The following is a 24,214-nucleotide window of genomic DNA, read 5'->3' as shown; positions in this document are numbered from 1 at the left end:
GAAGGTCAAAGAGAATCACAAATGATGAAATATGTGCCAGAGAATATATGGTAGGGTTTAAAAGATAAAATAGACAAATATGGGAAAATAAAATTATCATTATTTGGAAGAATTGCAATGATAAAAATGAAAATTTTACCCAGAATTAAGTTTTTGTTTTGGATGATCTCAGTTAAATTTTCATGCTCTGATCCATTCTGTACATTATTTACATTTCTTGATATTTTCTATTCTTATCACATATCAAATTGCCACTTCCCAAATGTTATCTAACTATATTTCCCTTTTCTATTTCCTTGCAGTTATTCCAGCTTTATTATAAATGAAACATGGAGAATCAAACAGTGCCCTATTTTCTGCTGCTGGAATTCTCAAAAACCAGGATCTGCAGCGTTTGCATTTTTTCATTTTCTTTATGTTATATCTGTCAACTCTAACAACAAATCTTCTCATTATCATTGCAGTGGCTTTCAATCATCACCTGCACAGCCCCATGTACTTCTTTCTCATGAATTTAGCTCTGCAGGATGTGGGCATAGTTTCAGTCATTGTGCCCAAATCCATGATCAATTCTCTGATGGGCACCAGACAAATCTCTTATTTTGGTTGTGTTGCTCAAATGTTTCTCTTTCTCTTCTTTGCAGCTTCTGATTTCTCCCTCCTGACAGTCATGTCATATGATCAATATGTTGCCATTTGCCATCCATTGCACTATGAGATGATAATGAATTGGAAAGCCTGCATTGTAATGATTCTTCTAGTGTGGGTTACAGGTCTCCTCTATGGAATGTTGCATACCACTGGCACTTTTTCCATCCTTTTTTGTTCCAATGTGGTCAACCAATTCTACTGTGATATTCCACATTTGCTAAAATTATCCTGCTCTGGCATAAATATACTTGAGGTTGGAATTATTATGGCCAGTATCATTATTGGACTAGGTTGTTTTATTTTTATAGTTGTATCTTATGCAGTGATCTTTAGGGCAGTGTTAAGAATCCCTTCTGAACAAGGAAGGCCAAAAGCCTTATCCACTTGTATTCCACATCTTACGGTAGTGTCTATATTAATATTAAGTGGATGCTTTGCCCATCTGAGATCTCCCTCTAAGACTGCATCTTATTTAGATTTTTGGTCAACTGTTCTCTATTCTATTCTTCCACCCCTATTCAATCCAATTATCTATAGCATGAGAAATAAGAACATCATTTTTTTCCTTTCTCATCTATGGAGATTTTGACAGATTTTTAATTTTTTGTTTATATCCTTTTCACTACTCCCCCCCCCCCACGTTCTTCACTTTCCTTTTTCTTCTCTGAATAAAGGACCAAAGATAAAAAGGAACATTTGCAATGGAGGCAAATTCATTCTTTCAAATCAGGAGAACCATAGAGTGCTAGATGTTATTTACAAAAAAATTGCATCTCTAGCTACTGTTAATGTACTTTACTGATGCTAAATATGGGTATTTGGCACTGCTGGTATTCCATAGGCTGGCATTTTCTGACATTTCCTGAAACCAGGATCATGGTTTAATGCAAATGGGAGAAAAACATGAAAGACAGAGGACATTTCAATGACGTAGCCTATTTCCCCCCCTGTGCTTTCTGCTATAAATTGGTTTCCCTCTAATTCTGGCCAATAATATAGCTAGCTGAAGTTTTAGCATTTCCAAATGCCTCTATAGTTCTTCCTTCCTATAATGGTCCTTTGCTGACAAACTTTGTTATTTTATCAGCCTCAACTCCTGGTGACTGCCTGAACAAGGTTCTGTAGTTTTCTTGGCAGCATTTTTCAGAAGGGGTTTGCCATTGCTACTTTTGAAGGGCTGAGTGAGGAGACTGGCCCAAAGTTTCTCAACTGTCTGCTGCTCACTTCTGCATGAAAGTGGCTTTCAGATTGTTATGCTCAGAATATTATTTCTTTCTTTTAGAAGTGCTGTGGCAAGGCCAGACACCTGGCGAACTGGATTGATATTATCTTGCTGAATTACTTGACAAATACAAGAAATAAAAGAAACAAGAAGTTAAGTTATGATGATACATAATTCCACTAGAAAATTAAATACGCTTTCAGAAACTTTACAACTTGATACAAACTAAAAGAGAGAAGATATGTTGTCTGGTCAAATATTTGGAGAAGGGAAGATAGATAGAGCTGCACCAAGGATAATATTTTATTGTAATGTACTGTAAAAATAATGAGTTTCAAACAATTTACTTTTAATCTATATGAAAAGCACTATTTTGAACTAAAGGAATACGAATGTTTCCCCTCCATTTATAATGAAATATTGCACTTTGTAATCTTGCTTTCTTGCTTTATCTGTAATTTTATTTTGTCTATTTTATGCTTCACTGTTAAAAGTTATTATTTTTCTCTGTTTGGCTCATAAAAACTCTTTCAACTTTTAGATTTTTTTTAAGGGGGGTTAATTCTAATACAGAAACCTCCTATTCCCATTTTGTATGTATGTGTGTGGGGTGGGGGGAAGCAATGAGCACAAATCTCTTTAAGAGTCTTTCTAATTTCAGATCAATCTGGAGAGTTCTTTATGAGCCTTTGGTTTGAAGAAAGAGTTTTTATCAAGGATAAAGATAAAACAGACATTAGATTTCTGCAAATCTGTTTATGAACTATTTTCCTCATGCCTTCACCAGATTCTTGAAGTGATGAAAGAGCTAACAGGAGAAATTGCTTAGGATGTATTATTATCAGAGATGGTTTACTATATCACACTAAATGAGGATAGTGGTTTTAGTATGGCATAAACTATAATTTGCTGGAATCTCAAAACAAAGTCATAAATCACAATTTTAAAAGCTATTAACTAGATTAACTGTAGCATACTTAACCCTCGAATCAAGAAATGTGATTTAGAAAGTTGCATAAATGAAGAAATATTCATATGTAGAGTAATCCAGTGACCAGTATTTTCCTATTGACTTCTATGGATTTACTGTATTACTTATTCTATTATAGCTATTTTATAGCTCTCCATGGGCTCTTTCTATGAGCCGTGTTTTAAGTCTTTATTTGTAGTATACTCAAACAGCCAAATGGACCCTAGACAGGAGTGTGGCTTGCAATACAACCATGAGCTATCATCTTGTGTGTTTGTACTCCCAACACAAATTCCATGGTTTCTATAGTTTTGTTATAATCCATCAGATGTCTCTGGGTTTCCTGAAGTTCTTTTCTTCCTCTTCCCTTTTTATTTTCATTCTTGTGTTAATGATCTATGCTTAACTGGGCGTAATTTATCAGCTAATCAGCTGTTCTCCTAGAGAGGTTGTGTATACATACATACATACATACATACATACATACATACATACATACATACATATGTTTGTGTGTGTGTGTGTGTGTGTGTGTTTGTGTGTGTTTTATTTGTGCTGATAAATAAACTCTAAACTCTCTCTCTCTCTCTCTCTCTCTCTCTATATATATATATATATATATATATATATATATATATATATATATATATATATATATATATATATATATATATATATATATATATATATATATATATATATATATATACACTTTCTGTCATTAGGCTCGTCACAAGAGTCCATCCAGACAGAAACCCAATATTTTTACTGTTGCCTTTGTTATATTTGTGTTTTTATTTGTGCTGATAAATAAAAGTGGAAGTGTGACCTTCCTCCCACATTTGGGCATACCAGGGGTTGTGACTTTAAGTATATACCTCCCACCCTGGCTGGCTGATAAAAGGAGTCATTCTCTGTAGCTCAAATGGTTAACTCCCTGCCTGGGAGGCAATAGAGCACAGGTTCGAATCCCAGTAAGGATATGGCTAGCTGATGAGAGCTAAATAGCTTGAAATAGATCTATACTAGTCTTCCTTTATTTATTTATCAGCACAAATAAAAACACAACTATAACAAAGGCAACAGTAAAAATATTGGGTTTCTGTCTGGATGGACTCTTGTGACGAGCCTAATGACAGAAAGTGGAAGTGTGACCTTCCTCCCACATTTGGGCATACCAGGGGTTGTGACTTTAAGTATATACCTCCCACCCTGGCTGGCTGATAAAAGGAGTCGTTCTCTGTAGCTCAAATGGTTAACTCCCTGCCTGGGAGGCAATAGAGCACAGGTTCGAATCCCAGTAAGGATATGGCTAGCTGATGAGAGCTAAATAGCTTGAAATAGATCTATACTAGTCTTCCTTTATTTATTTATCAGCACAAATAAAAACACAAATATAACAAAGGCAACAGTAAAAATATTGGGTTTCTGTCTGGATGGACTCTTGTGACGAGCCTAATGACAGAAAGTGGAAGTGTGACCTTCCTCCCACATTTGGGCATACCAGGGGTTGTGACTTTAAGTATATACCTCCCACCCTGGCTGGCTGATAAAAGGAGTCGTTCTCTGTAGCTCAAATGGTTAACTCCCTGCCTGGGAGGCAATAGACCACAGGTTCGAATCCCAGTAAGGATATGGCTAGCTGATGAGAGCTAAATAGCTTGAAATAGATCTATACTAGTCTTCCTTTATTTATTTATCAGCACAAATAAAAACACAAATATAACAAAGGCAACAGTAAAAATATTGGGTTTCTGTCTGGATGGACTCTTGTGACGAGCCTAATGACAGAAAGTGGAAGTGTGACCTTCCTCCCACATTTGGGCATACCAGGGGTTGTGACTTTAAGTATATATATATACACACACACACACACACACACACACACACACACATATATATACATACATACACATACATACACGCACATACATACATACATACATATATATTAAACACAAACGCCTTAAAATCATCTTCCATTACAAATTGTAGAAAGTGTGTCAATTGGTTACAAAGAACTTTCGTGCATCCCTTCCACAATCATCCCTATGATTCATATCAAGTTTTATATTTTACATCACATATATTTTTATGTATTGCTAACATCATACCTCACCCCTCATATGACTATTGTTGTTTTAATGTCCCTTTATAGCAAATATTCCAAAATTTAAAACTAAACCACATAGTGGCATTCCCTTATCTATTTTCAATATCATCCAGCCACATTATACCTTTATAAGACAATGAAAATAAAAATTATGTTTAATAACAAAACTTTTAGACCTCTTTTCTTAATCATTGTTTACAATTTATATCCAATTTCCCTTTTATCATGTCAATACAAATTATTACATTATCATTATCAGTCATTTATTTAACAATAATTGACTAAGTCTAACTTACTTTCCCCCCTTTTTTCCACCATTTAAATTTTTTACCAAATTTTGCCTTATCAAACCAATATCAGCACAAATACAACACAAATGTAACAAAGGCAACAGTAAAAATATTGGGTTTCTGTCGTGATGTTCTCTTGTGACGAGCCGATAGACAGAGAATGGAAGCAGTTAGCTTCCTCCCACATTTGGGCATACCAGGGGTTGTGACACTAAAATACATACCTACTTCCCAGGCTCAGCTGATAAGGAGGAGGACCTTGTGGCTTAGTGGTTAAAACATCTGCCTAAGATGTAATACAGCACAGGTTCAAATCCCAGTAAGGGTATGGCTAGCTGATGAGAGCTAAATAGCTTGAAATAGATCTATACTAGTCTCCCTTTATTTATTTATCAGCACAAATACAACACACACACACATATATATATATTGTTATCATTATCAATTATTTACCTAACTTTATCCATTATCACTACCTTTTTAATATAATGCTCTAATTTTAACAAAATCTTTAGACCTCTTTTCTTAATCATTGTTTACAATTTATATCCAATTTCCCTTTTATCATGTCAATGCAAATTATTACATTACTATCATTATCAATCATTTATTTAACAATTGTTTAACTAAGTTTAATTTACTTTACGTTAACTTATTTTTTCACCATTTAAAATTTATACCAAATTTTCTCTTATCAAACCAATACATATGTATACATTGTTATCATTATCAAGCCATGCCCACAAAATAGGTCAAACCTACAGAATAGGTTCTAAATTTTTTTTGAAACCCACCACTGCAGTGTACTCAAGTATTGAAATGAACCCTAGACAGGATTGTGGCTTGCAATACAACAATGAGCTATCATCTTGTCTGTTAGTACTCCCAACACAAATTCCATGGTTTCTGTGATTTTATTGTAATCTATCAGATGTCTATGGGTTTCATGAAGTTCTTTTCTTCCTCTTCCCTTTATATTTTCCATTATTGTTTCAATGATCTGTGCTTAACTGGGCTTAACTAACTGATTAATCAGCTGTTCTCCTAGGGAGGCCAGCGAGGTTGGGATTTCTTAAAACCTAGAGATGAAAGAGAATCCCAAGTGATGAGACATGGTTCAGGGAGTGCTTCTTACCTGATTCATATTTCATCTGTTTGAATTGCTGGAATCACTGCAACCCCAATTCTTTTTAACATCATTATGAGATATATTTATGTTACAAGATAACTGGCACTGGAGCTTTGGAGATAGCTATAGAGTCATTAATAGCTAATTAAGTTAATAACCACAGATAAGTCATTTTATTTGCTAATTATCTTAAGAAGCACAGAGAAGTCAGTTTTATTTTAGTCTTCAAGACTCTTGTGGGGAAAAAAATAACATAATAAACATTTACATGAAGATCCTCTTAACTGCAGATAGGTATTTCACTACCTGAAAATTATATCACTTGTAGGAAAATTAGCATCAGCAAACTAATTTCAAGTTTTCCTGGATATGAATAAAAGATAATATCTATATATTATAATAAATGATAATATTTCAAACTGTTTTATTTTTAAACTTTAGTATTGTTTTTTAGTATTAGCATTAGTATTTTTAAGGTATTATTATTGAACAAGTAGGTTCACATTGCTGAAAGAAATACTGAGATCTCAGAGTTCATAGTTGTAATAGGCTGCACCTCAATTTGTGGCCAAACTCTCTTGGATGGAATAGAGGTTTGTACTTGATGGAAGAGTGTTTTTTTCACAAATTGAGGTATGACTTTCCTTCTGATTGACACGGGGATTTATTTATTCATATTCTTGAAATTGTGGAAAAAACAAAGGAAAATTTCTCCTTGTTACTTTATTGCAGGGAACAATGTATTGCTGAAAACAATAATTCATAACAAAATTGAGGATGCATACACTGATTTGTATCTCTCCAACATGTATCTCTCTTTAGAAACTGCCTTTTTAAATTTATTTACTGCTTCTTATTGATTTCTATGATTTTACTGTGTTATTTAATCTATTATAGATATTTTATGGGTCTCCATGAGATTACATTATACCACATTCTATGACCCATGGTTTAGGTCTATATTTGCAGTGTACCCAAGTATAAAATGGATTCTAGAAAGGGATGTGGCAAGGAATACAACAATGAGCTATCATTTTGCTTGCTTGCACTCTCAATACCAATTCCATAGGTTCTATGAAGTTATTGGAATCTATTAGGTCTCTATGGGTTAGGGTTATCTGTTTTATGTCTCATAGTTTGGACTGCTGTAATCAAGGAATTCTGTTAACATCAGTCTGAGATATTTTTGTGTTATTCAATAACTCGTTCTGGGGCATTTGGGATAGCTATAATTATTAATGGCTAATTATATTAATAAGCACACAGAAGTCCTTTTTGTTTACTAATTATCTTAATAAGCATATAAAAGTCAGTTTTATTTTGGTCTGTAGGATTCTTAAGGAAAAAAACACAGATTCTCTTAAATTGCAGATAGCTGTTTCATTATATGAAAATTGGATGAATTATGGAAAAATAGCATCAGCAAACTAATTTCAAATCTTTTGGGATATGAATAAAAGAAATACTTTTAATATTTCCAAGTGTCTTTTTTATTTTTAAAAATTAAACTATAATTGTTGAAAATCTTTTTCCACACTGTTGAAAGAAGTACTGAGATGTCTGAGATGTCAGAGTTCATACTTGTAATAGTCTGTGTCTCATATTGTGGCCAAACTCTCCTTGAGAGTATAGAGATTTGTACTTGATAGGAGACTGGTTTTTCAAATTGAGCTATGACTTTCATTCTCTTGACAAAAGGAATAATTAATTCATTTTACCCATACTATCTGATTTCCTTTTTAAAATGTTTTCCAATATGTTTATTATGTATAATACCAACTAGTTAAATTCAAGATAAGAGTTATGTTGTACATAATTTTTTTTTGTTCTGTTTAATTATATCTCATTAAATGCATGTTTAGGAATCAAGCATTTATGTATTAAATTTAGAGTTTACTATTTGCTTTTTTCCTCAAATAGATGCTAAGAGAACTCAGAAAAACAGAACTATCTGTATGTCATATAAAACACACACACACACACACAAAAAAAACCACACAAAGACATTGTATCCAGAGGGCAATTTCTACTGTCAAGATTCCCAAATAAAAGGGAGAACAATTTATTGTTATATTTATTTGTCAGATTTACATTGCTTTTCTTCTAGAAACACATAGCACCATACATAACACATTCTACAATTTTCAACATAATCACAATCTTGTACAAATGGTGTGAAATTTTTACTAATCCAAATATTCCTAGTATACGTCCAGGGCTGAAAGTAGACTTCAACACAATTTTCTTAATCTTAGGCAATCCTTTTGATCAAGACATGAAATAGTCAAACTGGAAATATGGAAGATGGAAAATACGAGGTTGGTGGTTGGTTTTTTAGTACAGGTAGATTACAGATAGGTAGAAATGAATAAGAAAGTACTTAATAATTTAATATGCATATCCTATGTTTATTTTTTCCATGATTTTTTCCCTCTTCATTCTGTTCAGATATATTTTTTCATTTACTGTTCTAAACACATATCAAAATGCCATTTCCCTAATTTTATGTAACTGCATCTCCCTTCTCTGCTTCCTTGCAGTTATTCCTGCATCTTAATCCTAAATGAAATATGAAGAATCAAACCATTTCTCACTTTTTGCTGCAGGAATTCTCAAAAAATCGGCAAATACATCTTTTACAATTTTTCTTGTTCTTTGTGTTATATCTGGCAACTGTAGCAACAAATCTTCTCATTATCTCTGCAGTAGCTTTTGATCATCAACTGCACAGCCCCATGTACTTCTTTCTTATGAATTTAGCTCTTCAAGATGTGGGCGTAGTTTCAGTTATTGTTCCGAAATCCATGATAAATTTTCTGATGGACAACAGATGCATCTCTTACTTTGGTTGTGTTGCTCAAATATTTCTCTTAATTTTTTTAATAGTTTCTGATATATTTATTCTCACAGTCATGGCATATGATCGGTATGTTGCCATTTGCAATCCACTGCACTATGAGATGGTGATGAATTTGAAAGCTTGCATCAGAATGATACTTCTAGTGTGGATTATAAGTCTTCTCTATGGAATAATGCATACCAGTGGAACTTTTTCAATGTTTTTTTGTTCTAATGTTGTCAACCAATTTTTCTGTGAAATTCCACAATTGCTAAAACTATCCTGCTTTGGTTTCAATATATTTGAACTTGGAATTATAATGGCCAGTATCATTATTGGAATAGGTTGTTTTACTTTCAATATTATATCTTATACTATGATCTTCAAGGCAGTGTTAAGAATCACTTCTGAACAAGGTAGGCGAAAAGCCTTATCCACTTGTCTTCCCCATCTTATTGTAGTGTCTATGTTAGTATTAAGTGCAGGCATTGCCTACGGGAGACCTCCCTCTAACACTCCATCTTACTTAGATTTGGGGTTGACTGTTCTGTATTCTCTTCTTCCACCTCTGTTCAATCCAATCATTTATAGCATGAGAAATAGGAATATCAAATATGCCTTGTCTAAACTATGGAAATGCTGAAAAAAATAACATTGTTTCTAATCTGGTTATCCCAATTTTGCATTTTCCTGACTATTCTTTGAATACAGGAATAATTTAAAAAGGGAGACATGTAGTAATTGGGATGCAGGAACATCCAACGTTTTAATCCAGAAGAATTGTAGAACTCAAGAAGTTACTCAGTAAACATTCTTCTCTACTCTAAAGATGCTAAATGTGGGTGATTGGCAGCTTCTGTGTTGCCTTATAATTGTCCTCAAACTATGGCCCGGGGGCTGCACGTGGCCCACTGAAGCCATTAATCTGGCCCACACAGGACAACAAGGCTGCCCTGCCCAGATTGCCCCACCCACCCTCTGACTGAGTGCATTGTTCACACCCACATAGTCAAGTGACCTAGCCATGCCCACCCAGTCACACGGCCACCGAACCATGTCCACCCAGCTGATCCGGCCCCCTAATAGTCTGAGGGACCATGAATTGGCTCCATTTAAAAAGTTTGCGGACCCCTGCCATAGAATAACTACTTTTGATTTTTGGTGAAGTGAGTAGAAGGATGCAATAGTATTGTGGAAAACAAGTGTAATTTTTTAAACTTGTTTAAGTGAAAGTTGTTTAAACTATGTGGCCTATTTTTCTCTGTGCTTTCTGTAGAAAATAATTTCCCCTACAGTGCGTTTACACAATATGATTAGTTAAAGCTACAAGTTTTCCATGAGTTCACAGGACTTTATGTTGTTCTCTCCTTAACTGTTCATTGTTCACACACTTTGACATTTTGTTCCTTTATGTCAGTCTTATTAACTTCTTCCATCCACCTGGAAAAACCACTGCATTTTTCTTGATAAGGTTTTTCAGAAGGGATTTTCCTTTGCCCCTTTCCTAGGACTAAGAAAGTGAGTTACTGATCCAAAGTAACCATAACAATATGAAAAATCGAGAAGTCTATGTCATAATTGTAATAGAAGATCATGTAACCTTACAGTAATGTGCAACCAAATGTCAATTGTAAGAGATAAATAATAACTCTATGGAATGTTGCATAATTCAGTCTAATAACTGAAGAATCTATAATACATGTAAATAGATGTACATCTGAATAATATTTTATTAAAATAAGCTAGAGAATTGTTTCATCCAAGCTGCTGATAAGGTATACTAAAAGATTTATCCAGGTTTTGTGTTATCTATGCCACCATTTGTCCAATGCCTTTTAAAATTTATTCCATGTAAATGTACTAATAAAAAATTGCTCATATATATATATATATATATATATATATATATATATATATATATATATATATATATATATATGTTATATTTATGTGTGTATGTATGTGTGTGTGTGTGTGTGTGTGTGTATGTATGTATGTATGTATGTATGTATGTATGTATGTATGTATGTATGTATATATATATATATATATATATATATATATATATATATATATATATATATATATATATATATATACTTAAAGTCACAACCCCTGGTATGCCCAAGTATGGGAGGAAGGCTAGCTGATGAGAGCTAAATAGCTTGAAATAGATCTATACTAGTCTCCCTTTATTTATTTATCAGCATAAATATAACATATATATGTATGTATGTATGTATGTATGTATGTATGTATGTATGTATGTATGTATGTTATATTTATGTATATATATTTAAAGTCACAACCCCTGGTATGCCCAAATATGGGAGGAAGGTCACACTTCCATTCTCTGTCCTTCGGCTCGTCACAAGAGACCATCCAGACAGAAACCCAATATTTTTTACTGTTGCCTTTTTGTTACATTTGTTATGTTTGTGCTGATAAATAAATAAGGGAGACTAGTATAGATCTATTTCAAGCTATTTAGCTCTCTTCAGCTAGCCATACCCTTGCTAGGTTCGATTCCCAGCAAGGGTATGGCTAGCTGATGAGAGCTAAATAGCTTGAAATAGATCTATACTAGTCTCCCTTTATTTATTTATCAGCACAAACATTATATATATATATATGTGTGTATATATATATATATATATATATATATATATATATATATATATATATATATATATACACACACACATACATACATATATATATATATATATATATATATATATATATATATATATATATATATATATATATATACACACACACATACATACATACACACACATACACACACACACTCGTGTTTTGAATATTTCCTTGTTATTTATTTCCTTATTTGTGAAATTTCTTATCTACTTTATATTTACTCAAGTAACTTTCCTCAATAAAGTCTTTGGACATTTAACTAATTTGTGTGGGTATTACTTTCTAATTTATGAGCATCATGTTCAGTTTTTTATGTGGCCTGTCCAATCCACGCTTTTCAAGAGTCCTTTTAGTGTCATTTCCATCTGGAGATGTCCAGGATGCTGGGAAGGGAATAAACAGAGAACTAGAAATTTGGAGTTCTGTAAAGATTCACAAACCTCTTTATTCACCATATATGAGGAAGAATGGTCTCTAAGAATTTTATTTTTTAAATATGGAAAATCAAAATATGTCAATAAATTCCTCAAAATGTAGAGCTCATCTGCATTGCCATTACTCTGCCTCAGAATTATGCCACATGATTACTCATGCTGTAACACAAAATTTTATTTTTATTTGAGGAGATGTCAGCTTTTTAAGGACGGTCACTCAGGAAACCAACTCTACAAGTTTAACTGGGATTATATTTTATAATCATGAAAGACTGATTGTATTTTACTTTCTCTCCTTTGTATAAAAAGGGAGGTGAGTTAACTTGGAGATAGTTTGTTTTTTGTTGTGCTTTCCTCATTTCCTGGAACAGTTTATAAGATCTGTTTTTGTCATTGCTATGTAATTTCCCACTTGCATGTTTTGTTTAAGCATGATTTGTAAAATAAGAATAAGATAAAAATCCAGTCCAAAATGGCAACAAGGAAGAAATGAGATTGATTGCAGCCAATAAGGCCTATTGGATCAGAAACACAGAAGAGTGTGTGTGTGTGTGTGTGTGTGTGTATAAATGTGAGGTTTTGGTGCATATATAATAGGAGTTATGCTAGCATCACAGTAGTGCTATAATGACTTTGTCAATATACTTCCTTTACTGCCAATTAAAAACACTTCATTCTTTATTTTTATTTGCTTAGCAGAATATATGATTTTTATGCTTCCCTGTATATCAGTGGTTCTCAACCTGTGGGTCGGGACCCCTTTGGGGGTCGAACAACCCTTTCAAAGGGATCACCTAAGACCTCGGAAAACACATATATTTGATGCTCTTAGGAACCGAGACACTGTTCCTCTCTGGTTGGGGATCACCACAACAAGAGGATCTGTATTAAAGGGTTGCGGCATTGGGAAGGTTGAGAACCACTGCTGTATATGCTCTGCCCTCCCAATGGAGTGTTCAATTTTTCTTCATTTTATGGATATGACTTTTATCCCTTCAACCCAGTTAAAGCTGTGAAATTAACAAATACATAGTGAGGTTTCTCATCCTATCAATCTATGTTAATATGTGTGCTTCTTACAGATCGAATACTTACTTTATAATCAAAGCAAATATTCTTCACTAGACAGGAAGTTGCTGATATAAACAGTATATGTATAGGCATGTGGTTCGGAGGCTCGGTTATGGAACAAGCACAGGCAAGAGAAAAAAGTTGATTGTTTAAAGGGCTCTTGTCGCTTGTAGGAACAGCAGCATGGCAGCGGTACTCCTTTCACTTTAGGCTCTGCATTTTGTTGCCTGCCGAATTGCTTTCTTGGTTGTGAGTTGCTACAGTGCGGCAGTGGAGCATTTCCTCTCTCCTGTGTTGGAAATCCTTCTTTGACAGATCTGACTTTCACTACTAAGGGGAGAGGCTGCACAACTGGAGTAGCATTATTCTTAATGAGGTTGTTGCTCCACCCGCAGCCACAGCATTTGCCTCAGCATTGACAGCACAAGGAGCCATTTTGTGACAAGGTCCTCTTTCCTGCACTTTTCCAAGGGGTTTTACTGTGCACGGGCTATCTGACTCAGAAGTATGGGCAGTCTTCTATTAGAGGCGGTTAATTTGTAACTAGACAGCTCATTGACAGAGACAGATTTCTCATTAGACTTACATAGCAGGGGATTCGGGTCATCTAGACCACTCCCATGTCAATGAACTCAGCCAATTTGAATTCTGGATTTGTGTGGGAAAAATCCTTAAAAGGTCATCTAGACTGACCTCAAGTGACTAACCCCAGCCAATTCCGATTGGGAGGGGATTTATTTCTGAATTTTACTGGCCACAGCTGTGGCAACTGAGTGGTGATTCATATTTATAATCACACTCCTTCTAATGCCAAGGTTTCAGTGATCCAGCAAGAATGGCTGACAACAGCACTTTGTCATGCATGGATCAGACTAACTCTTCTCTGGGGTCCGAAGTTAATACTAATGCTGTTACGAAGCCTAGGTCAGCTAGCGTAGCAGCAGCCACTAAGATCAAAGCTAAGGCCAAGGCTCAAAAAAGAACCTCTAGAGTAGAGGAAAAAACTGCCAAGCACAGGCAAAAGGCCTTAGATTGTGAATTTAATAGGATCAACAAGCGATCTCAAGGCACCAAGTGATCTAAAACTGTAGGAGCCAAGCATGCATCTATAGTTTGGTCGCCTGATACACTGATACAACTGAGTCAGCAAGTTGACAATGTAGAACTGGATACAGCAGCTGGTCCATCTACGTCCCGGAACTCTGTCAGGGCTTTGTCCATCGATAGAAGGTCTAATAGCATTTGACCATCGATTACACAGCAGCATGTATTTCTTTCTAATGAATTTTGCTCTGCAGGACCTGGGCAGTGTTTCAGTCATTGTCCCCAAATCCATGATAAATTCCCTCCTGGACACAGACACATTTCTTACCTTGATGGTATTGCTCAAGTCTTTGTCTTTGTCTCCTTTCTAGGGTCTAATGTATCCTTCCTGACAGTCATGGCATATGATCAGTATGTTGCCATTTGCCATCCACTGCACTATGAGACAGTGATGAATCAGAAAGCCTGCACTGAAATGATGATTCTGGTTTGGTTCGCAGGACTTCTCTATGGAATGTTGCATACAATTGGCATATTTTCAATCCTTTTTTGTTCTAATGTGGTCAACCAATTTTTCTGTGAAATTCCACAGTTGCTAAAACTATCCTGCTCTGCCTTCAATGTAGTTGAACTTGGAGTTCTTGTGGTCAGTATCATTGCAGCAATTGGTTGTTTTATAGTTGTATCTTATGCCATGATCTTCAAGGCAGTGCTAAGAATCCCTTCTGAACAAAGAAGGCAAAAAGCCTTGTCCACTTGTATTTCACACCTTATAGTAGTATCTGTATTTTTATTAACTGGATTCTTTGCCTACCTGAGACCTTCCTCTAAGACCAGTTCTTACCTAGATTTTGGGGTGACTGTTCTGTATTCGTTTCTTCCACCCTTGTTCAATCCAATCATCTATAGCATCAAATATAGGAATATGATGTATGTGGAAATGTGCTTCTGTGATTCTGGATTGATTACTTCATTACAATTGCTGAATTTATTCACCCAGGTACACTCCTGGGAGATAAAATCTTTGTAAGAATTACATTGGAACCATTTTAGATGAATCTGGTAATGTTCATGGAATTTAAGGTTTTAGCAGAATCTGGCTATTTCTTCAAAACCATGATGTGTGTATGCCATGCCAGTGCTACTCAAGTTCTTCTACATGTAAATGTATGGAGGCCATAATGCACATGTGAAGGGGGAGAAAACCTACATCACAATGATATGACACTATTTCATAATTTGCCCCACTTTGTCCACCATGAAAGGGTTATTGGAACAGCAAATGACATATAAAGGAAGGATAATAGATTATCTGTCTGTAGTGGCAAAAAGTGAAACAAGTTCACCCTATAAAACAAGAACACTCTATTGTGCAGTTAAACACATACATGGCTTGTATTTTTCCTACTCTTTTCAAGCATTAAAGAAGTGGTGAGAGAAAAGGTGAATAAGGAGAAGCCTAACACCTGAACAAAGTTGTCTCATAAAGAAGCTATAACTCTATTTTAAATTTAATAGTAGGCACTAGAACTTTTTTATCCTGATAGTTGTTATACAGCCATGTGAAAAAGTAACTATGATCTGTGTTCTATGGTTTTACATATTAGCTAAAGGTAAAATCATCTGGTCCTTAGCAGTAGGAAAATACAGCCTCATATGAACAACAACACATGATGTATTACACCTTGTCATCACTTATTTTGCAAAAATTAAGCAAAAATTTAGAAGCCACAGAAAACCATAGAATTAAAAGAGGGTGTAGTTACTTTTTCACACGACTGTATATTCAGCTATTTATTTGCAGTGCACCTTAATATCAGATATCGAGTTGTTAGAAATTTGCAATGTTTTTCTCCAGGATGATTCAACAGGAAGATACATTTAAAATATATTTCAATATGGAACTATGTGTTTGATCTATATATTAAAATATACTACATTATAAAGAGAGCAATGCAAAATTTGGATCAGTGCTAACTTTTCAAACACTCCAAAGTTCCTTTTGTTTCTCTCAAATCTGAAGAAATAATGAAACATCCCTACAAATAACCAGATCTACAGAGATTTATGCTATCTCTTAGCTGTGTAAGATAGACCAATTAATGAAGTAGAAACCATAAACAATACTAGAATTTAAGGTTAGTGGTATAGACTATAATAACATAACCCTGAAATCTTGACAGTGTTTCTCTTTCCCTCCTTCTCATATCAGACTCAAAATAGGCCCACTTTGATTGTTTTCTTTATTTTTTCCATCTTAGCATATCTTTTTGTAATAGTGCCTCATATTTCCTTCAAGCTTATATCTGTACTCTTCTATACCATAATGGAGGAAAAAATTAGCCCATTAATTTGCTCCAGTTCATTTATTCATTTATTCATCTATTCAATTTGCTTGAAAGTTCTTGAAGATAACAGAATTTGAATTCAAGAAATATATAAATTAAAGAAATAGAATTTACCTCAAAAGATCACATTATATTAAATCAACAGTAAACATCAATTTATCTGGAAACAAGGCTAAATATTCACCACTTGTTTATCCATCCTATAACAAATATATATTGAGGGAAGTTGGATTGGAAAATGAGTATAGTTTTAAACCTGAAGGAAGAAATATCAATGTCATCTGCCACATTGATAACATTATTCTGATAGCTCTAAATGCAAATGATCTGCAATCATGACAGTCAAGAAACACAAGGAAAAAAATGGAACTAAAACTCAAATATGAAGAAGTTGAGACTAAGGGCAATATGTACATTAACTACACACAGGATTGACAATTGATAGGGGTTTTCAGGAGTGGTATAATGGTTTTCTGGAAGCCATCATAACAGCAGTGATCATAACCAATACAAAAGGAATTTGTGAGGAGACCAATTTCTTGGAATTTCTCCAGATAAGGAAAGGATAGGAAATCACTCACATATACTCCAGATGGGCTGATTCTTATGAGGAGACCACAGAATGAAAATCTGTCAATTGCTCAAAAAGTTTGGAGACCCCTAATTTAATTCATGGTAGAGCCCCATTTAGTTATTACATGTTATAGCATCCTCATTCTTAGCAAAATAAATAAATAAATAAATCACAAAATAATGAAGAAGCTAGCACTGGAATTTTACTGGTATTTGAGAGCTTATCATTAGATTAAAAATGTTGAATAAAGAAGTGCATAATAGACATTTAAAATAGGAAAAGAGAGAATGACATATTATTTAATAGAGGAAGAGTATGCCATGCAAAATGAATTCATGAAAATCAATAATGTCACAAGATATGAAGATAATCAGAAAGTAAGAGGCTATTAAAATGGAGGGTAAAATCTCTTAAAAGCTGAAAATAAAGTAGCATGTTAGGAGGCTTGTCCCAGAACAGGCTTCATGCAAGTCTTCACAATTGATCCATGTTTGAAATGCTGGCATTCTTCAAATTCAATTATGAGAAGTTAATATGCAATAGGATAATTGCTACCAGAGCATTCTAAATAGCTATGGAATTGCAAATTGTTCATGATGCTAACAAGCATGCATAAATTAGCTTTACAAGTGGAGTATGTAAGCCCTGCAGCACAGAGGGGAAGGTCTCCCACAAGCTTCCTCTTGAGCCAAAGAAATGACTTCAAAGGAGCTGTGACCAGAAGAACGGATGCTTTTTCAAGCAAATGTATTTGTAGCTGTGCGAGACTATCCTTCCACAAACTGGTGATTTTTGCTTGCAGAGGTTTTTCCCCCCTTCTACTTCTATATAAATGAAGAGATGTAACATGTCCCCTAACCATTAGACTGGGATTGTATACTAATGGGACAGAGCATTGAACTAGCTTTCCTGAAACCATCTTAACATCCAAATGACAAGAGAATTTAAAGCTAGTTGAAGAAGAAATTTTGAAACATGAGAATCCAGATGTTACAGGTGACTGCTATAGTCATGGACATTTTCACAGATCCTGATATTCTCTTAGATCTATATGATGCAGCAATCAGGCGGAGGGTACCTGTTTATCTTGTGCTCAACCAGCAGCATCTTCGCTCCTTCCTCTCCATGGCTGAGAAAACTTGCCTTAATGTCCGTCACACAGAGAACCTGCGAGTCAGAACTCTTCATGGCTGTTCATTCCAAAGCAGAAGCCAGAAACAGATCACAGGAACCCTGAAGGAGAAATTTCTGCTGGTTGATGGAGAAATTGCAATCACTGGCAGCTATAGAGGGAACGTTATGGCAATAGGGCTTAGACATGGGAAATCTGTACGAAAACTGGCAAAACGGGATTGCTATCTGCCTATTAGAAGATGGCTGCTAGGCTTCTCTTGTCTTGAATTACCCAGACGGAAAATGCCGGAAAAAACTTCAAGCAGCAGCCTTACACCAACTACAAGAGGTTTGCCCGGGATGACTAGGACCCTGGGGATCCAGAGAGACCAGTCAACTGTAGGGGTTACCACTTTGGGGCGACCCTGGACCACGCAGGCTTTAGCGGCTCTAGCTCTAGCGGCCCCAGCGGCTTTCACGTTACCTCGGCCACTTGGCGATGAAGAGAATAACTTCAGCCCGATAGCAGCGGCGGTGTTTTGGCGATTTCAACGCCTGTTCCACCTTCCTGCCCTGTCTATCTGCACTGAAGACCCAGGGAGACCAGTCTTGGCGGTTTCAACGGCTTTGGCGGCTCCAGTGGTTTTCGCACCATCTCGGCCGTTAGGTGACGAGGAAACCAGCTCCATTCCGACAACAGCGGCGGCGTTTTTTGGAGATTCTAGCGCCTGTTCCACCTCTCTGCCCTGCCTACTTTCAACGGTGAGCCTTTGGGAACTCCCAGTGGCTGCTTTACCCCTGGAAAGGAGACTTTTGGACTGGGTTATTACTATGATCAAGCGGACTGAATGGCGGGTTTGTTTTCGCCACTGTAGCTTTTCCCCTCCCCCCCCCACAGCATCTACGTGGTGCTTCGTCCTGAGGAAGGGGTGGCCGGCTCTCAACACCAGAGTGGCCAAACTGGTTGGCTAATCTTTGTCGCTGCCACTGCAGTTTCCTTTAGGTCGACCCCCCTTCCCCCTTTTCATCTTGGTACGGATCCCTCTGTGACTGCTGTTTCTGCTGTGGGTGGTGGACAGATGATGGCGTTGTCGTGTGCTTTCATTGGACGCCCACAGTATCTTTCGATCAAATTTGCCCAGTTTGCTGAACTTTCGGTCTCTTCATTGAACCTACATTATCCTAGAGGAGGAGGGGGAGACGACTTGGGCATCTGTAGAGACTGGCTACCTTGTGTGACTGACTGCAACTGCCACCATTATAACCCTTCCAGACGCCCTCCTCCCCCCCTCCTCTCCCCGAGGCTTAGCCTTTGTGCTAACACCATTATTGTCTGCTGCAGAGCCATCTGTTGAGAACCATAGGCTCTCCCTGAACTCGTAACTTAACAGCTGCGCAATTTATTTTTCTTTATTTTTTCTCTCTTTTTCTCCCGCTTCTTTTCTTTTCTTTCTTTGTAGTATGGGATATGCATGTGATATGCTTGTAGTTGAGTGAATGGTCCCACTTTTATTGCTATTATTGCTGTATTTTTGTATTTTTTAATTACTACGTGGGGACTGCTTGAGTGAGTGAATGAGTATGTTTGATTCGGAGGACCTGCCGGGGAATGCGGGGGTCACTGGGGTGGTCGGGAAGACCATGGACACAGGAGTGGGCATCACGATGTCGTAACGGGGAGGGACAGATATGGCGGGGACTTTAGGGCTGGCCATTACCGGGGAAGGATGGCTCGCTACGTCACCGAGATCCCTCCTTCCGGCCCTATGAGTCCCACTCCGAGGCCAGATGGCGCGAGTAATCAGGACCCTGGTCTCAGGCTGTTGTCGGTAAATGCCATGTCTGTAGTTCACAAGGCTCCCCTCGTCCGGGACTTAATTTTAGACGAGAGGGCAGAGCTGGCATGTATTACTGAATCCCAGCTGGGCCCGGAGGGAGGAGTCCCCCTCGTAGAGATGTGGCCAGAAGGATTTCAGGTGCTTCATCAGCCAAGAGCTCAGAGAAGGGGTGGGGGTGTGGCTATTGTTATCCGAGAGTCTCTAGCACCTCGTAGGATCCCAGCTCCGGAGCTTGTCGGGTGTGAGTTGTTAATGTACCTGCCTCCCAACAGCGTTGCAGCAGCCCTCCCCTCGCTCCTCGAGTCGGTAGCCGAACTGGCAATTGAGTTCCCCAGGCTTATGGTCCTGGGGGATTTCAATTTGCTTTCGCTCGGTGAACACTCTGATGGGGCGCAGGAGTTCATGGCTTCCATGACAGCCATGGGCTTGACCCAAATAATTCGGGGCCCAACTCACTCAGCGGGTCACATGCTCGACCTTGTATTCCTCTTGGAGCAGTGGATTTGTGATCTTGGTCTGAGGGGTAATGAGATCATACCCCTGTCGTGGTCAGACCACTGCCTACTGAGGCTTGACTTTCGGAGACCAAACCCCCACTGTAGGGAGGAGGAACCGACCAGGTGGTTCCGCCCCAGGCGACTTATGGACCCCTTGAGGTTCCAGACGGAGCTTGGGGTTATTCCTGATACCCTCGCCCACAGTCCGGTGGAGACTCTGGTTGCTGCCTGGAACTCAGCAGCGACGGAGTCTCTTGACCGGATTGCGCCACTACAGCCGTTCCGAGGCAGCAGATTCCGGATGCCACCTTGGTTCACCGATGAGCTCCAGGAGAGGAAGCGCCGGAAGCGACGCCTAGAGCATCTATGGAGGTCCAACAAGTCCGAATCGAACCGAGCACTTTTGACATCTTGCATCAAGGAGTACATCAGGGCAATTAGGATGGCAAAAAGATCTTACATTGCCACCTTGATTGCGTCCGCTGAGTCCCGCCCAGCCGCCCTGTTTAGGATAACCCGCTCCCTCCTAAATAGGAGGGAGACGGGGGACTCCTTGCAGGGTATGGCTGAGCAATACGTCCAGTTCTTAGCGGACAAAGTTGCTCGGTTTCGATCGGACTTGGACTCCGACTTTGCAGATCCAGTCGAGGCACAGGGGGATAATCTGGAACACCATCGCTGGGTTGAGTTTCAGGATGTTGCCCCTGGGGATGTGGACAAGGCCATGAGAGCTGTGAGTGCCTCCACCTGTGTTCTGGACCCGTGCCCCTCCTGGCTGGTTGCTAACAGCAGGGAGGTGACATGGGGCTGGATCCAGGCAGTTGTTACCGCCTCCCTTCAGGAGGGGGTCTTTCCCTCTGCACTTAAAGTGGCGGTGGTGAGACCCCTCCTGAAGAAACCATCTCTGGATCCAGCCGTTCTTAACAATTACCATCCAGTCTCCAACCTCCCCTTTGTGGGGAAGGTTGTTGAGAAAGTGGTGGCCTACCAGCTCCAGCGGTCCTTGGAGGAAGCTAGTTATCTCGACCCCTTGCAGTCCAGCTTCAGGCCTGGTTACAGCACAGAAACCGCTTTGGTCGCATTGACCAATGATCTCTGGAGAGCCAGAGATGGAGGCCATGCCTCCATCCTGGTTCTCCTTGACCTCTCAGCGGCTTTCGATACCATCGATCATGGTATCCTTCTGCGACGACTGCGGGAGGTGGGGGTGGGAGGCACTGTTTTGCAGTGGTTCTACTCCTACCTCTCGGACAGGTCGCAGTCGGTGTTAGTTGGAGGGCAGAGATTGACCCCTAGGCCCCTAACATATGGGGTGCTGCAGGGTTCGGTCTTATCCCCCCTACTTTTCAACATCTACATGAAACCGCTGGGCGAGATCATTCGGCAGCACGGGATAAGATACCATCAATATGCGGATGATACCCAGCTGTATCTGTCCGCCCCGTGCCAACTCAATGAAGCGGTGGACGTGATGAACCGGGGCCTTGAAGCTGTTAGGGACTGGATGAGAGCTAACAAGCTTGTGCTCAACCCGGAGAAGACCAAGTGGCTGTTGTGTTTCCCTCCCACTAACTTGGCTAGTGTCCCATCTCTCAGGCTGGGGGGTCAAACATTACACCCCTCAGACAGGGTTCGCAACCTGGGAGTCCTCCTGGACCCACAGCTGACCTTCGACCACCATTTATCAGCTGTGACCAGGGGGGCATTTGCACAGGTTCGCCTGGTGCACCAGTTGCGACCCTACCTGAACCGGGAGGCTCTCACAACAGTCACTCGTGCCCTTGTGACCTCTAGGCTGGAATACTGCAACGTGCTCTACATGGGGCTGCCCTTGAGGAGCATCCGGCGACTTCAGCTAGTCCAGAATGCGGCCGCGCGAGCGATCGTGGGTGCACCTCGGTACACCTACATAACACCTATCCTCCGGGAGCTGCGCTGGCTACCTGTCGATCTCCGGGTGCGCTTCAAGGTGCTACTTACCACCCATAAAGCCCTTCATGGTAGTGGATCTGGATACTTGAGAGACCGCCTCCTGCCAATTACCTCCTCGCGACCCATTAGATCACATAGATTAGGCCTCCTCCGAGTTCCATCTGCCAGTCAGTGTCAACTGGCAACTACGCGGAGGAGAGCCTTCTCGGTAGTAGCTCCGACCCTTTAGAATGATCTCCCCGTGAAGATTCGTACCCTCACCACCCTCCAGACCTTCCGCACAGCCCTTAAAAATTGGCTATCCCATCAGGCCTGGGGTTAAAGAATGGAACTCACCCCCACCCGAATGGTATGAATGTTGTGTTCTATTTTTAATTATGTATTGCTCTTATGTGTTATTGTTTGTATCCCCCTCCCTATGAGTTGTAAGCCGCCCTGAGTCCCCCCAGGGAAAAGGGCGGCCTATAAATAAATTTTCAAATACTCAAATTTAATTTATTGCCCATGTGGCTTGGGACACACAAAAATATATCCATACAGATTTTGAATATAAACCTCTTATTACATTGTAGATGTGCTTCACTTCCTGAAAATGAGCAACATACCATTATTTTTTTGATAGATCACTTTTTAATATTACGAAGAAAAATATTTTATGAAGAAAAATAGTAAGTCACAAGAAAAAAAACTAATTGCTTTTCTTCCAATAATTTAGATGACTTGACTATATGTAAATCTTGCTTCTATAATTTGCAGATTTAAAAGAAGATTCCATCACCCTTTTCACAAACCTATGCTGTGATATAGAACAAGATATGTTATTTGGGAGAAGACAATAGAGGATTGTTTTTTCTGGAAATTTCAACCTGAAACATTGGATTTAACATAATCATGAATCAGAATAAAGAATAGGAATATCATACAAAATTAGGTACTATTCCATTTTTATCATATTAACACTTTCAAATGCTGAGTTCAGAGATTATAGCAATAGCAATAGCAGTTAGACTTATATACCGCTTCATAGGGCTTTCAGCCCTCTCTAAGCAGTTTACAGAGTCAGCATATTGCCCCCAACAACAATCTGGGTCCTCATTTTACCCACCTCGGAAGGATGGAAGGCTGAGTCAACCCTGAGCCGGTGAGATTTGAACAGCCAAACTGCAGAACTGCATTTAACCACTGCGCCACCTCGGCTCTTATTGTAAAGATATTTACAATGTACAAAAATAAATATCTCAAACCACCATGCATAAAAGAGAATATTTAAATGAAATTTCCAGGATGGTAAGATTTCAAACTGTATTTTTATTCTTTTTTTTAAAACGTTTTAAATATGGTTGGGAATGTGCATCTACATTGTTGAAAGAAATGCTGAGGTGCCAGAATTCATAGCTGTCATATATTTCAATATGTTGATTCTGTTAAGAAGCAACTGAGAAAAAGTATTTGTTTATCACATAAACACCCTTGCACGTGCGCTCACAC

The 24,214-nt window shown here is 38.2% G+C and overlaps 2 protein-coding genes and 1 pseudogene across 2 annotated transcripts; all 3 read left to right on the top strand.

Annotated features, from left to right (window-relative positions):
- Positions 1-329: 329 nt before the first annotated feature.
- Positions 330-1,240, top strand: LOC116521496 (annotated as a pseudogene).
- Positions 1,241-8,945: 7,705 nt separating this feature from the next.
- LOC116521495 (olfactory receptor 14A16-like) lies at positions 8,946-9,857 on the top strand. The gene has a single exon (XM_032236164.1). It carries the CDS (start codon positions 8,946-8,948, stop codon positions 9,855-9,857), a length of 912 nt encoding a protein of 303 aa, XP_032092055.1.
- Positions 9,858-14,821: 4,964 nt separating this feature from the next.
- Positions 14,822-15,454, top strand: LOC116521494 (olfactory receptor 14A16-like). Its single transcript, XM_032236163.1, has one exon. It carries the CDS (start codon positions 14,822-14,824, stop codon positions 15,452-15,454), a length of 633 nt encoding a protein of 210 aa, XP_032092054.1.
- The last annotated feature ends 8,760 nt before the right edge of the window (positions 15,455-24,214 follow it).

This window comes from Thamnophis elegans, chromosome Z, assembly GCF_009769535.1.
Source record: "Thamnophis elegans isolate rThaEle1 chromosome Z, rThaEle1.pri, whole genome shotgun sequence".
Lineage (NCBI taxonomy): Eukaryota > Metazoa > Chordata > Lepidosauria > Squamata > Colubridae > Thamnophis > Thamnophis elegans.
Note: the sequence above shows the minus strand (reverse complement) of the source record. Positions and strands in the feature narration are given on the sequence as shown.

Bases quoted from the DNA above. Each gene is read 5' to 3' on its own strand.
- LOC116521494 (XM_032236163.1), top strand. From the start codon at position 14,822: ATGGCATATGATCAGTATGTTGCCATTTGCCATCCACTGCACTATGAG.
- LOC116521495 (XM_032236164.1), top strand. From the start codon at position 8,946: ATGAAGAATCAAACCATTTCTCACTTTTTGCTGCAGGAATTCTCAAAA.